This window comes from Pristis pectinata, chromosome 22, assembly GCF_009764475.1.
Source record: "Pristis pectinata isolate sPriPec2 chromosome 22, sPriPec2.1.pri, whole genome shotgun sequence".
In the NCBI taxonomy this organism is placed as follows: Eukaryota; Metazoa; Chordata; class Chondrichthyes; order Rhinopristiformes; family Pristidae; genus Pristis; species Pristis pectinata.
Window position 1 is genome coordinate 13,701,809 of NC_067426.1, and position 14,750 is coordinate 13,716,558.

The following is a 14,750-nucleotide window of genomic DNA, read 5'->3' on the forward strand; positions in this document are numbered from 1 at the left end:
GTCATGTGTACCATAATACCCACCAAAACTTTTTAGTTATTTTACTCTCAGACCCAAATCCCATTATTCCACACTTAAACAAGTATTCTTAAACCTACTTCACAGCCAGTGAATTTTTTTTTGAAACCTCGTTACTGTTGTGACGTGACAGTGATGTACTCACAGCAAGCACCAAGAAACAGCAACGACATGCCAGATTAGGATGTAGACTGTGGCATATGTATTGGCCAGGACAGGGTTGAGAATTTCCTTGCTCTTCCTCAAAAAAATACTATGATTTTTCTTTTGAAAACAGGCCTGAGAGTGGGCTTGGTTTACATTCCATTGGACCGATGTCTCCACTTATATTGCTCTGAACCCATGAGTCCTCAGTGATATAACCCATAACACTGGCATGAGGGATGCAAGTCTGGATTTTGCACTCAAATTCAACAAGGTATTAATAGTACTATTCACTTCACTACATCTGATGCCTTAAAGTGGGCAGTCACAGTGGGTCTTTTTGATTCCACACAAGTTTCCAGAGATGATTGATGCATCATAGGTGCGTGACACCTGTTGGGTCCAAACAGTGTAATAATCATTTCTGGAACATATCAAAGTCACCTTCTGATGTACCTTCTTGGGCTACTTGTCGCTGCACGTACAGCTCTTTTTCTAGGGCAATCTGACCTTCTTACAACCCCATCCTTCAAAAGCCTCTACAAACTTCTCCTCAAGCTCACCTGTGGGGACAGATTCCTCGCCCGTCCACCCCACTTTGGTCTGGGAGCCTCTGCTCCACATATTTGGTTCTGTAGCCCGACCACGCGCAAGCATTGTTGAGTGTCACTCACCAAACGCCAGGGTGAGGAGAGGAGGAAACCACCTCGTACTCTTTTCCAGGTAGTCAGCAAGGCCTACGAAATACTCACATCGTGGAATCCATGACGGCTGCGTTGATGGCTCATAAGCCTCACATGGATAATAAAGACGAAAGAAGCTTCCCTGAAATAAATGAAGTGGAAAGATCACAGGGTGAGTAAAAGACAGAAAGGAAGGCTTCTCATCATCTTCAGAACACCTCATACTTCCACACATTGAATGGAATCACTTTGAATTACGGGCACTCCCAAGTTCCATTCTGGAGAACTGTTTGTGAACAATTTCTCAGTAAAGGAAACCAAGTGGGCAACAGAAATAACAGAATTTCACTCACTTGCAACCAGTTGCCATAGATTACTGTTACAAATGAGCCAGCTCGCCAACGGAATTCAACAGCACATTTCTTTTTAACTAAACCACAGATTAAGCACTTGGATGCTTGCCTGTACGGACATTTTTAGCATAAATTATTCAATGTTATTTCAAACTTTGAAGACTCTATGGCAAACATCCGTGATCAAGTACAATTGACAGGTTTGTTTTCATGGGGACAGTGCTTATACTTGTTTAAAATTCATTTGGAGAATTTGCATAAAGTCAGATTTCTGTAATTCAGGTCTTCCATAACCTTATACAATTACTAATGAAATGCAAAAACAAAACAGCAACCAAATCAAGCACAGCAAGATCCCACAAGGAACAAATTGATAATACCCTAGCAGAGTGCTATTTGTGATGTTGCCTGCTGGTTAGACATCTCGTATTTCATGTGACCCAGCTGAAGTTGTTTCTCCACTTACTTTTGTATCCCTAATATCTTATGAATGTGAAAAATCAACCAAGTTCTGATTGAGTAAAATTCTTTTAAAAAGCTGATGAAGTGAAACCCAGCAACTTCCATCATCTGTTCCTCAAACGTTCAATCAAAACTTTTGAAAAGCTAGATGGTTAAGAAGTTACACATGTTAATACTGGGCCAGTGATAACCTGAGGCTATTCCCTTTGAGACATTGGCCTTTGGAAGTGTTTCACTTTTCTTTATAAAACAGTGACTGCAGTGAGATCTACAGCCATTGTCATTTTTAAGTGTAAATATTTGTGTCAAATGCTTAGACGTTACTAAGGTAGTGAGGGGAGGTGGGAATGCGGGGGTGAGGTGGGAGAGGCGAGCTAGGAAAGGGGCATAGGAGGGGGACGGGGGACTGGGGCAGAAGAAGGAAGAGAAATAGGGAGGAGGAGGAGGATTAAGTAAAAAAAAGGAAGTGAGATGGATGAGAGTAAAAAAATAAACCTCCTACACTGTCCCATTGTGCACAGCCACAGTGTCAAGTGTTGATACTGAATATGTGGGTAAGGTTGTGGCAAGAGTCAAAAATCTTGTGGCTAAACTAGCTGAAGTTGTAGATCTGTTCTGGTCAGGCATCACATTTTGTTTGTATAGCCCACAAATTAATTATAGTCCTGTGACTATTTATCAAACAGAAACTCAGCACAATGTAAATGTCGTCTCAGAGTTTGACTTCTCCACCTCATCCCCCCCACCTTTCTCCTCTTCCACTCTGCACTTCATGTTCATCTTTGATAGTCAGCTGAGACATAACCCCCAATCTAGATTAAGATATTTATTTATCAGTCACATGTCCATCAAAACACAGTGAAATGCAACTTTTTGCATTACTGAGAATGTGCTGGGGGCAGCCCGCAAGTGTCTCCAAGCTTCCAGCGCCAACATTGCATGCCCACAGCTCCTAACCTGTACGTCTTTTGGAATGTTGGGGAAACCAGAGCACCCGGAGGAAACCCATGCAGACACACAGGGAGAACATACAAACTCCTTACAGACTGCGGCTGGAATTGAACCCAGTCGCTGGCGCTGTAATAGCATTATGCTAACTGCTATGCTACCGTCCCACACTGGTAATCAGCAAAGACAGGCATTTAAGTGCTGGGTGCTGATTCCTAGATTTACTCTCAACATAAAAGGTGGCATTTGATCCATTAAGTCTATTCCAGCTCAATTCCAATCTCTTGTGCCCCCACGAATTTTCTCTGTAACCTATTCTCCCCATATTCCCATCAATTCCAGTACACTCTTCTCCTAGGGGTTAACTTACATTGGCCAATTAACCCACCAGCTTGTCTTTGGGTTGTGGGAGGAAACTGAAGCACCTGGGGGAAACCCACACAGTTGCAGGGAGAATGTGCGAACTCCACACAGATAGCACTGGAGGTCAGGATTGAACCTGGGTCGCTGAAGTTGTGAGGTAGCAACTCAACCAGCTGTACCACTGTGCTGCTCACAGGGCTGCTGAAACAAAGTTATGGGTAGGGCTTGGCATGGGTGAGGTTTGAGCTTCGCCAAGAAGGATTTCATGAGGGTTCTCAGAAAGACCCCACTGGGAGATTCACTTCAAGAGGAGTATTTTTGCAGGCAGCCAAGAGGCAGCAGATCTCTCCACATTCTGCAAGATCTCTGGCCACTGGTTTTCCACTGGTCTGGGACACCACCCTTGTGGGTGCTCACATCAAGAAAATTATAGAGTCACAGAGGCATACAGCATGGAAACAGGCCTTTCAGCCCAACTCGTCCATGCTCTTCCTGAGCTGGTCTCATTTGTCTGCATTTGGCCCATATCCTTCAGAACTTTTCCTGTCCAATTATAAGGGAAATAGGACATTGCACATTGATCTCATATTTCACTTCAGAGCTGTTGGCAACCCTACATTATTGCCCATCGAGCCTCTTTCACTGCTCAAAAAAAAGGCATCTTCTACTCATTTATTCATTCCCTTATCATTTTACAGCATCTATTATATTTCTCAAGATACCACTTTTGCACCCTGTCAGAACAAATTCTGCTCACGCTAGGTTTTTGTTTAAAAGATCTTTATCAATATTTTCACCTACTTTTGAAAATTTGGAGCCGCAAGACTTCTCCCTTTGCTTCTTCTGAAGGTTTCCAAATCTGAGCATGGTTCCTCTTTGGGCTTCACATTTCTGCCCAAGAGATTGTGCCAAGATTAAGAGATTTTGCAACCAGGACTTGCTCATTGTGCGTTTTTTACCATTGGAAAGCCTCAAAAGGCAGCAAAAACAATTGCTGTTCAACTGACATTTATTACATGGGGAAAGTATAATTCTCAGATCAAGTATACTCCATCCAATGAACACATGATTCCACTTTACCTGCCTTGTGTGATCAGCCATGACATCTGTGCAGCCCACATTAAATGGCCCTTTCCCAGTCGGCACTCTCAATGATTGGCTGGACCCCATGATCTGGTCACATGAGACCCTTTCTCTGGAATGGGCAGAACAATAAAACAAAAGGTTTTACTGCTTTATCTCAATTAAATGGGAAACAAGTATGAAAGAGAGAACTAGAAGGCATTACAAATAAACTGAGGAAACATGTTGGATCAAGGATAGCAACTCAGCTATGGCATGTTGTATCTGCACAATGCTGTGTCTTTGGAGACTTTGGTGAGACAAGGGCAAGGATGCAGCTTTATATTTTAAGAAACAAATTAAGCTTTGAGGATGTTGCCAGGACTTGAGAGACTAAGTTATGGAGAGGTTGAAGAGGTTGGGACATTATTCATTGGAGCATAGGGGAATGAGTGGTGATCTTACCGAGGTGTACAAAATCATGAGGAGCATAGAGAGGGTGAGTGCACATAATTCTTTCTTCCCCCCAGGGTTGGGGAATAAAGAACTAGAGGGCACAAGATTAAGGCAAGAGGCAGGGAGATTTAATGGGAACTTGAGGGGCAACATTTTCCACCCAGAGGGTGGTCAGTATATGGAATGAGCTGCCAGAGACAGTGGCTGAGGCAGGTACATTAACGACATTTAAAAGACATTTGGACAGTTACATGGATAGAGAATGTTCAGAGGGATACGGGCCAAACGTAGGCAATAGGACTAGCTTAGATGGGCATCTTGATCAGCATGTACCAGTTGGGCCAAAGGGCCCTTTTCTGGATTCTACAATTCCTTTTGTTTACGGGTTTCTGCTGATCCAAGCAGAAAGAGGTAGGAAAGGGCACGTCAGACCCATGACTTGCACATCCTGCGTCACATGGAAGCTTCCAGCATCCTGTGCAACCACACATGCAAGAAATGTCGTCAAGCTCCAGATTTCTGGAGCTTCAGCAACAGCTGAAGTCACTGTGGGCCTTCACGAGGTCATGTGACTCACGGAGAGGATGTTTCAGGCGGGTGTTCACTCCTCAACTCAGTACATCAGGGAGAATCATTTCAGTGACAAAAGATAAGGTGGGTACACTCAGAGGCCTTCTCTTGTTCTCTCACTAGTACTCAATTCTGAATACTGATGGCAGGGGGGGGGGGGGGGTGGGTGGGTATTATTTCCTTGGGGAATGAACCCAAAGTTCAGCTGTATAAGTAGTTTGTCCCACAGCTTTCAACCACCTCCCCCATACCCCCCCCCCCCCCCACCAGTCTGAACCAATCTGGGTGGGGGAAATCAGATAGTGCTCAGAGCAGCACAACTGCAAACTCTTTAAAACAGTCCAAACACCACAAATACATACAAATGATATCACAATCAATGTTACATGAAATTACCAAAAGACACGAAAGAAAATGTTGCATAGTATTGCACTCTAATAGGATCTCTGTATGGTATACTTTACATGCTTTAACTCTGAAATGCAATTCTCTCTCTCTCTCACTCACAGGTTATCAATCACTGTACGCGTTGCCTTGCAAGCTACCCTTTTTAAACTCAAAGCATTATTTTCTAACTCTAGATGACTTTGGATAGAACTCACAATGCCGTCCACTCAGGTTATTCTGTGCCCGACTCCTTGGAAGGTGTCCCTTACAATCCTTCACTGCAGCTGCTGCTCTCTTCTCTGAGCATTCTATACTTACTGTATAATCAGAAAGCACACCCACGATAATTTGATTAACACAACCTTGTCTTCTGCTTGTACCATCTTCCGTCCTGTCTGATAGGAACATTTGATGTCTAATCATTAGCATACCAAAGGTGCTTTTGTGGAGGATTCCTCCCCCCCCCCCCCCCCAAGTTAACAGCAGTCTGAACGTTTCCACTAATATTCACATCTACACATGCCTACTGAAGGCAGAGCGAGACATACCAGTCAACTTCTTATTTACGCAATGGCTTGTTATTTTGGTGACACTGTCACATAGCACAGGTCCATATGAAAAGTTTGTCTTAAATAAACATACTTCAGGATTTCCTATCCAGCTGTTTAGGAGGTTCAGCTCTGACAGTGGAGCCCTACAGTACTTTGGAATAGGAATTTCAGTCAACCATTTGGTTCATCTTTGGCCACAAGTTAGGCATTCTTGCTGCAGCCACCTGACTCCAGGAGTCCACCCCCAAGTGACCAGTGTTGTGACAACCTCACAACAATAGTCACTTCTAAACTGGCTTCTTCTGTTCTCGCCAAGTCAGAAACCCATGCATTAACTCCTGTTGCTTCTTCTTCCTGCTGTACAGGGGAGGAAGGAGAAAGGTCAACAGAACACCGATGAAGGGTCTTGACCTGAAAAGTTGACTGTCTATTTCCCTCCATAGATGCTGCCTGACCCACCAACTTCCTCCAGCTCCTCTGTGTTGCTTCTATCCCACTGTGATAACACTATTGAATGGTTCCCTTATACAATGAGATGGACTCTGACCTCTCAATCTACCTCGTGACCTTGCACCTTATTGTCTACCTGCACTGCACTCTCTGTAGCTGTGATGCTTTACTCTGTACTCTGTTATTGTTTTTACTTGTACTACCTCAATGCACTCTGTACCAACAGAATGTAACTGCACTGTGTAATGAATTGACTTGTACAATCAGAATGCAAGTTTTTCACTGTACCTCGGTACAAGTGACAATAATAAGCCAATACCAATAGGGGATTCTATAGTTAGGATACCAGACAGATACTTCTGTAGTCACAGGTGCAATTCCAGGATGTCTCTCTGGTGTCAGGATTAAAGATATTGAATAACTACACAACATTCTGGACAGAGAAGATAAACAGCAGAGATCGTGGTCCACATTGACATAAACAAAAAGGCAACAAGGCCCTATTGGCAGATTTTATGCAGTCTGGCAAGAGATTAAGAAGCAGGTGCTCAAAGGTAGTTTACTCTCATTGCCACATGGCAGTGAGTATAGAAAGAGAAGGATGGTGCAGATGGATATGTAGCTGGAGAGACAGTGCAGGAAAGAGGGCTTTAGATATCTGGGGCATTACATCCAGCTCTGGAGAAGGCAGGACCTGTACTGGATAAACAGGTGGCACCTCACTTGGGATGGGACCAATAACCTTGCAGATAGGTTTGCTAGCATCAGTGGAGAGGGTATAAATAAGCTTGGCAGGGCAAAGATTCAAAAGGAAAAGAAGCAGAACCGGAAATGGAAGGTAGAAAATTAATGAGAATATTTGAAAGGCAGAAAAAAAAGACAAAAAATAGGAGTCTGACTGTGCTTAATGGTTTACATTTAAATGGAAGGAGCATAGTGAATAAGGCAGATGAGTAAAGGACACTGAATGATTGGATGTGTGTAGGGATGTACGATACAGCTTTTGCAGAAACATGGCTAAACAGGGGCAAGACTAAAAGCATGGTTGCAGGATTCTCAGAAGAGACAGAAGTGGACAAAAAGGAAGGAGGTGCCAATAATCATTGGAGGAGAGATAACATGTTAGAGGGATCATCAAAAGGGACTCTATGGGTTGAACCAAATAAACAAAAAAGGGGCAGCACACTGTCAGTTTCCAAACAGAGGGACTGAGAAGAGCAAAGTTGTAAATAAATTTCTGACAAGTACTAAAGGACTAGGGCAGTAACAGTGGGAGATTTCAATCAGCTTGATCTTAATTGGGAATATGGGCAGGAATTTTTTTTAATTGAATTCAGGAGAACTTTAGTCAGTATATGGCAAACCCAGCACAGGTGGCAATTGTGGATTTAAATTTGGCAAATAGAAGTACTGGTGCAAGTGCATTTTTGTGGCAGCAATCATAATTCAGATTCATCATTGAAACGCAAATGGACAAAGATAAAATACAAGCTTCAGAATTGGTGTAAGACCACATTTACAAGACTGAGAAGCCTGCTAACATGGTTTGTTCTTTTTTTTAAAACAGTACAAAGTACAGGCCATCCCAGAGTTATGAACAGCAGACTTATGGATACCTGTTTACATGAGTGAGCACCCATAATATTATTAAATAATTCAAGAGTCTGATGTACGTACGTACATACGTTCATTCCTACAAGTGGCAGAATTACTTTTCTCCCTCTCCATTTTTAGAGAGTGTTCTTTCTTATCTGTCTTGTGTGCTTTTGATGCCATTCATTGCAGTACTGTGGAGCTATGGTTACCATAGAGTTATTTTTGTGTATTTTCTGACAATAGACAAAATTGACTTATGGACATGTGCAAAAATGGAACCCGTTCATTACAGAGCAAAAACTGATACTGGAAATTAAAAAGCAGAACATTTTGGCAATATTCAACAGGTTAGACAGCATCTGCTAACACAGAAACAGAGTTAATGTTTTAGAGAGGTGACCTCAGGAACCCAAAACATTAACTGCTTTTGTCTCACCACAAGTGTGGCTTCAAATTACCAGAAAAATGCATCTCATGATTACCCTGGTCAATTGTCAGGAAATTACTAAAATCTACGATTATGACTAAAGTAAATGTACATCTTGAAATCTTCAACTGATCAGGGGTTCAGCTTAGATTTGTAGAGGGATATTATGCCTGATGAATCCCATACATTTTATTTTGAAGAGGTGACCAAGTAGTAAAAGGTGAATGTCCACAGATGTTATTTGCAAAATAAAGAGCACAGAAAAGATTTCTGGTGAAAGTTGAAAATACACAGAATTGAAGGCATTATTGACAGGAGACAGAAAGATATAAAAGGGCAGATGCTCAAATTGGTACAGTGCCACGTGTGCTTTTCTGCAAGTATTTTTTTTTAGGTTACAACTATTCATTGTATTTAAAAACAACTTAAAACAGGATGCTGCCTGGATTAGAGGGCATGTGCTACAAGGAAAGTTGGACAAAACTTGGGTTGTTTACTCTGGAGCAGCGGAGGCAGAGAAGAGATCTGATAGAAGTATATAAAAACATGAGAGGCACAGATGGAGAGTAGAGAGCCGATATCTTTTTCCTCAGGGTCAAAATGTCCGATACTAGAGGGCATGCATTTAGGGTGAGGAGGGAAATTCAAAGCAGATGTGCGGGGCACTTTTTAAAAAATATTTATAAACACAGTGACTGGTGGGTTTCTGGAATGAGTTGCCTGGGGTAGTGGTGGAGGTAGATACAAGAGGCATTTAAGAGTCTCTTAGATAGGCACATGCAGAGAATGGAGGGATATGGACCACAAGCAGGGAGAAGGGATTAGTTTAATTAGGTGCCATTAGCTTAAGATAAGTTATCTTTATTAATCACATGTACATTGAAACAGACAGTGAAATGCATCTTTTTGTGTTGAGTGTTCTGGGGGCAGCCCACAAGTGTCACCACGTTTCCAGCACCAACATAGCACGCCCACAACTTCCTACCCCAGATGTCTTTGGAATGTGGGAGGAAACCAGAGCACCCAGAAGAAACCCATGCAGACACGGGGAGAACGTGCAAACTCCTCACCGACAGTGGCAGGAATTTAACCTGGGTCTCTGGCGCTGTAATAGTGTTATGCTAACCACTACACTACAGTGCCTTCCCTTACACTACTGTTAATTAGTTCAGCACAATATCGTGGGCTGAAGGGCCTGTTCCTGCACCATACTGTTCTATGTTAGAAGATGGGATAGAAAGCCAAATACTAACATTTGCTGATATCAAAGACAGACAGCAATGCAACTAGTCTGGATAGATAACATGCAAAGAAATATTAACAGATTAAGTGAATGGGTAAAACTGGGCCATGTGTTTTTCATTGTCAGCAATACAAATTCATCCACTCCACTTAAAAATGACAGATCAGAGAATTTACCAAATGATGAGAAGCTCGAGCCTGTCCAGAGTACCTTAAGGCTCATTTGCCCAAATCATTAATGTTTCAAATGGACAGGTATACAAAAAGTCATCAGAAATGGTCACGGAATGACTTTAAAATTGCAGATCTGGATTACGATATGGTAGAAATTAAAATACAAGTGATCCAAACTCTGGTGAAACTACACCTGAGGAAAGATTAAAGTTGCATTGCAGAGTACTTTTCTCAAAATAATAAATGCAACTATTAAATTGTGAGGGGGTGGAATGATACAAATTTGGTTTGTATTCTTTGGAATTTAGGAAGTTAATAAGTTATTTAATTAAAGTTTTTAAAAATGCTTAAGGGGAGCTGAAAGTAGAGGAGAGCAGATTGCCCTTGGTGTGTGGAGTCCAGGACTAAGGGATTGTTTTATATAAAAAAATTAGACCAGGCATATCAGAAGTGAAAACAGAAAATGCTTTGACATACAAAGTACAGAGGTTGATGTTGCACCAGTTATTAATTTTAAGTCTGAGACTGGGGCATTAAAATCTCTTTGAATATTAGACAAACTACAGTTCACATGTTTTGATGAACAATTCTAGACTGGGATGCAAAGCTTTTCCTTCACCTGCACGAGTGCTGCTATTTGTGTTCCTACCAACCGAGTAAAAGGCAATGAAAATCTTTTTTGAACAAAATCACCAGTAGGACTGGGAATGTAGCATCTTAAGGTCTCCATACACAGTTCAAACAGGCGACATTTCTCTCATCCTCTCTCCCTCATGGATATTCCTTAACTCACCTGAAACTACAGTCACTGGCACACTAACCTTTGTTCGCTGGTTCCTTCATATGCATCACAATGCAGTCTCATATTTTAGTTCATCTTTCCTGAGACATCAGCTCCTTGCTTGGATAGTCTCTGTACATGAAGTGCTTGTATACCAGTGTAACATTTAATGGACAAGTCTACGCGGCAAAAATCATGAAGGATCAGAACTGAGCCCAATCTTTTTCCTATTCCCTGCAACACAGTTATACTCCCACTGGGATTATCTGATCTGCAGTGGGAACTGTGACCAACATTTTCTCCAATCCAATGACTGTGAAAGAAAATCCAGCAACGCTACTGTCCAAGGACAGATATCTTGATGAGATCCGTGGATCAAGCCTAATGTTTAAAGAGTCACTGGGTGAAGTCAACATCAAGGGAGGAGAGCACTTGCATATAATGGAAGGTGCACATCCCTTATTTAGAGCTGGTGTTTTTTGTCTCAGAGGAGGAGTCTTTGTTAAAGATAATTAACAATCTGGTCTCTCATCAGTAACCCAAAAGATATCATCAGGAGAAAGTCTTGTGTCAGCAATGTTGCACTTCAAGGCTTCCTTAGATACCTGTCGTACATCCTGCCATTAATTTATATCTATGTTTTCAACTGAGCAGAGGAAACTACTGAGGTATCTAGATAAGCAGTTAATCAAAACCTGATTTTCAAGAGACCACATCAACACCATGGGGCCCCAAAACCTGGCAAATGGAACCGTTGAAAATTAAGTATCTTTTCTTGGTGAATACAGTGACTTAATACATGTTCTGCTAATTGTACTCTTGGAATAGGTTTGTACAGAGCACCCAAGTAGAATGGGATATCACCATATCCATGCAAGAGCCATCTCCTTCGATCCATTCCCCAATCCTGGCTAACATTTCATTTCTAAAGTATTTAACTATTTCATTTAAGCTTTTCTGGATGCCACTTCCATTGTCCTTGTTGATAGGTGGTGGAATTTCAAATCCCAACAAATTAGTCTAAAAGAAGTCTCTTTCAAGAAATCATTGAAACTTATGGCATTAAAAGCTGCTATTCAGCTCAGTGTTCATGAGAGGAATGAGTTTTCATTTACAAAGTATCTTTCACAGCTACAAGGGGAACACCCAGCATGTTAGAGCCAATTTTTAAAAATAATGTTATGTTGCCAAGGACAGGAATAAAAACAGTTGGGCAATGTGTTTTGGAACAATGATTCTTTGTGAAGGATAGATTGAAAACAAGTGATAGGCCAAACTACCATTTCCTATTTTGTAACCTCCCTGTGTATCTCAGTGCGGACCATTTATCTCTGGACAACAACATCATAAAGAAGCCATTTGGCTTTAGCTTGGATAATTTTTGTACAGAGCAACTGAGGTGGCTGTGAGTTTAACTGCCAAATATGGTCACCACAAGGTTCCTCTTCAACCACCTTATCTCAGTGGCCGATGGACGCAACGTGGATTGCATTCATCAAGGGGTGCAGTCATGATCTTTACGGTTCAATGAGGTGAGCAGCACCAATTGCAATACATAGCCTTGTCTGACCCCACTAAGAGCATTCAACTCGTCAACCAGGGAGGTTATGGAAAAGCCATTTTAAATATGATTGACCTCAGAAATTCATCACCATGCTACACCTGTTACACAATTCCATGAAAGCCACAATTCCAGCAACCATCCCATCTCTCCAAACATCTTAATTTCCCTCATTGCAATACTGCAACTCAGATCTGACAAGCTCCCAACTGGATTGGAATCAATCTACAGAATTTGTGGGAAGCTGTTCCATTTCCATTGTCTTCAATCCAGAAGTAAGATCACTCCACCCTGTCCTTGAATTACAGTGCACTGACCAAGTCTTCACATGCACATGTTCAGAAGCCAAGCACTACGTTATCACTGACCCTTCATTGAAGCTTATGACCCCACAGCAAACATGCAGAAGATAAAGGTCACCTCTAACTCAGACCCCTGGCAATCAAGATATGCAGTTAGACTTGGAAAAACCTGGATTGCTACCCATATCTCAGGCACCGTCTCTCAGCAAAGGCCGGCACTGTCGACAAAATCACCACCACCTCCAGTGCAACTTCAGCTGTCTGAAGAAATAAGTGATTGAAGACCAAGACCTCAGACCTGATACCAGGCTCGTGTTTACTGAGCAGCAGAGATCCCTGCTTACCCACATGGTTCCCAGATGGGAGCAACCGGCAGTGGGGAACTTAAAGCACTAGAGAGGTACTACCAACAATATCTTCACAAAATTCTCTAGATTCCTATTGGCAGGATAAGGAAAACAATATTAGTATCATCTCCCAGACCAATATCCTCCTCAATTATCACCTGTGGGCAGGCGACATCATCCCCATGCTGCACACCAGACCCTCAAAACAAGTACCCTGAGCATCATCACTGAAAGAAACTTCCAGGAAAACACAGAAAATGTTTCAAGGACATTGTCAAACTCCCTTTGACGAAATGTAACATCCCCTCCAACTCATGGGAACCCCTGGCTCATGACCACTCACAATGGAGAAGGTCCACCCAGGTGGCCCAGTCATCTATCAAAAATCCCCACAATCCAGGCTATGCCATCTTCTCACCACTACCATCAGGCAGGAGGTACAGAAGCCTGAAGTCCCACACCACCAGGTTCAAGAACAGCTATTTCCCTTCAACCATTCACTTTTGAACCAACCTACACAACCTTTATCACTACCTCAGTATAGCAACACTATGACCACTTGGCACTACAATAGACTGAGTTTTCTTTGTTCTAATTGTGTTCTTTCTTGTAAAAATTGTGTACAGTTTATGTTTTACTTGTGAATGTTATGTATCTATGTGCCTGTGATACTGTTGCAAGTAAATTTTTAATTGCACTCTTGTATACACGTACTTGTGCCTGACAATAAAGTCGACTTTTCAACTTTGACAAGCACAGCCCTTCTCTCCTGTAGCAGACCTGTTGAAGATTCTTCAGCAACCTCAGAACATAGTCATCCCCAACACTACCTCCAATCCATAGCTGCTCCTCACCCTTCTCCTACCCAGTCCCTTCCTACCCACCCCCATCCTCCCTTCAATTCCCCATCACCACCCTCCTTCCTTCCCCAGCGCCACCCTTGCATAAAACCAGGAAACATCTTAGTGAAACATCTTCCCAAAACCATTGCATCTTTAAAACAAAAACAGCGAGGGAATACAAACATGAAGCATTATGTTCAAAATTGAGGAGCACTTTTAAATAATATTTTGCTTTTTAAAGTTCCCCTTGATAGGAGAAAAATGAAAGTTTCCTCCAATTCCACAAAACAAGTCAACTTTCCAAAATACTTCAAACTTTTGTAAAGTTTTTGCTTGGAAACTCTCCACCGTGCTGACGCTGCATTCACCCTCCACTTAACTTGCACCCGTCCTTACCGGTGCCTGCCCGCCCGCACCTTCCTGGCAACCGAACGCCGCCGAACTGTCACACAAAAACTTCCTCGCTCCGATTTCACCCAACACTGGCAGAACGCGGAATGCTGGTAGTTGTGGTCTCTTTAACGCTGCGACGCAGTGGCCGCCTTATTTAAAGACTACATCACCCATAGCTACATCACTGCGCTCTCCTCCTCCCATCAGGGGCTTGGCAGCTCGTCGGAGAGAGAAAGAAAATGGGGAACTGCGCCCTCTATGAACTTTGCGTGGGAACTGCCGACCTTCACATTGCGTTTGGTTTTCCTATTTGAAGTTTAATATTGTAGAGAAAGTATGGAAATTATTTTTAAGTGTTGAATTATGCAACAATACTCTGAATACACAACGCACTACATGCAATCTAATCCAGTAATATCCCAGTCTTGAGAATTCTTCAGATTTGATCCAGAGACAACTCTGTCAATTCAAAAAAATTACTGGGTCAGCAGACGTCATCTGTTATTTGAAATTGGTTTATTATTGTCACATGCGCAGAGATGCAATGAAAAGCTTTCGTTTTGCATGTCATCCAGACATATGATTCCAAACCTATGTATTTATGTACTACAGGTTCACCAAGCTGTTTCAACTGGCAC

General features: G+C 42.2%; 1 protein-coding gene across 2 annotated transcripts in view; it reads right to left on the bottom strand.

Moving 5' to 3' along the window:
- Window positions 1-14,241, bottom strand: part of LOC127581652 (platelet-activating factor acetylhydrolase 2, cytoplasmic-like) — a 35,035-nt gene extending 20,794 nt beyond the window's left edge. Inside the window, exons 1-3 of one of the 2 annotated variants that reach the window (XM_052036224.1) lie at window positions 14,116-14,241; window positions 4,052-4,166; window positions 915-987 (exon numbers count right to left, since the gene is read on the bottom strand). In XM_052036224.1, coding sequence (XP_051892184.1) covers window positions 915-987; window positions 4,052-4,141 — 163 coding nt within the window. In that variant the 5' untranslated portion in view covers window positions 4,142-4,166; window positions 14,116-14,241. Of the gene's footprint in view, window positions 1-836; window positions 988-4,051; window positions 4,167-14,115 lie in introns of both variants that reach the window. The other variant, XM_052036223.1, reaches the window with a different exon arrangement.
- Between the last annotated feature and the right edge of the window lie 509 nt (window positions 14,242-14,750).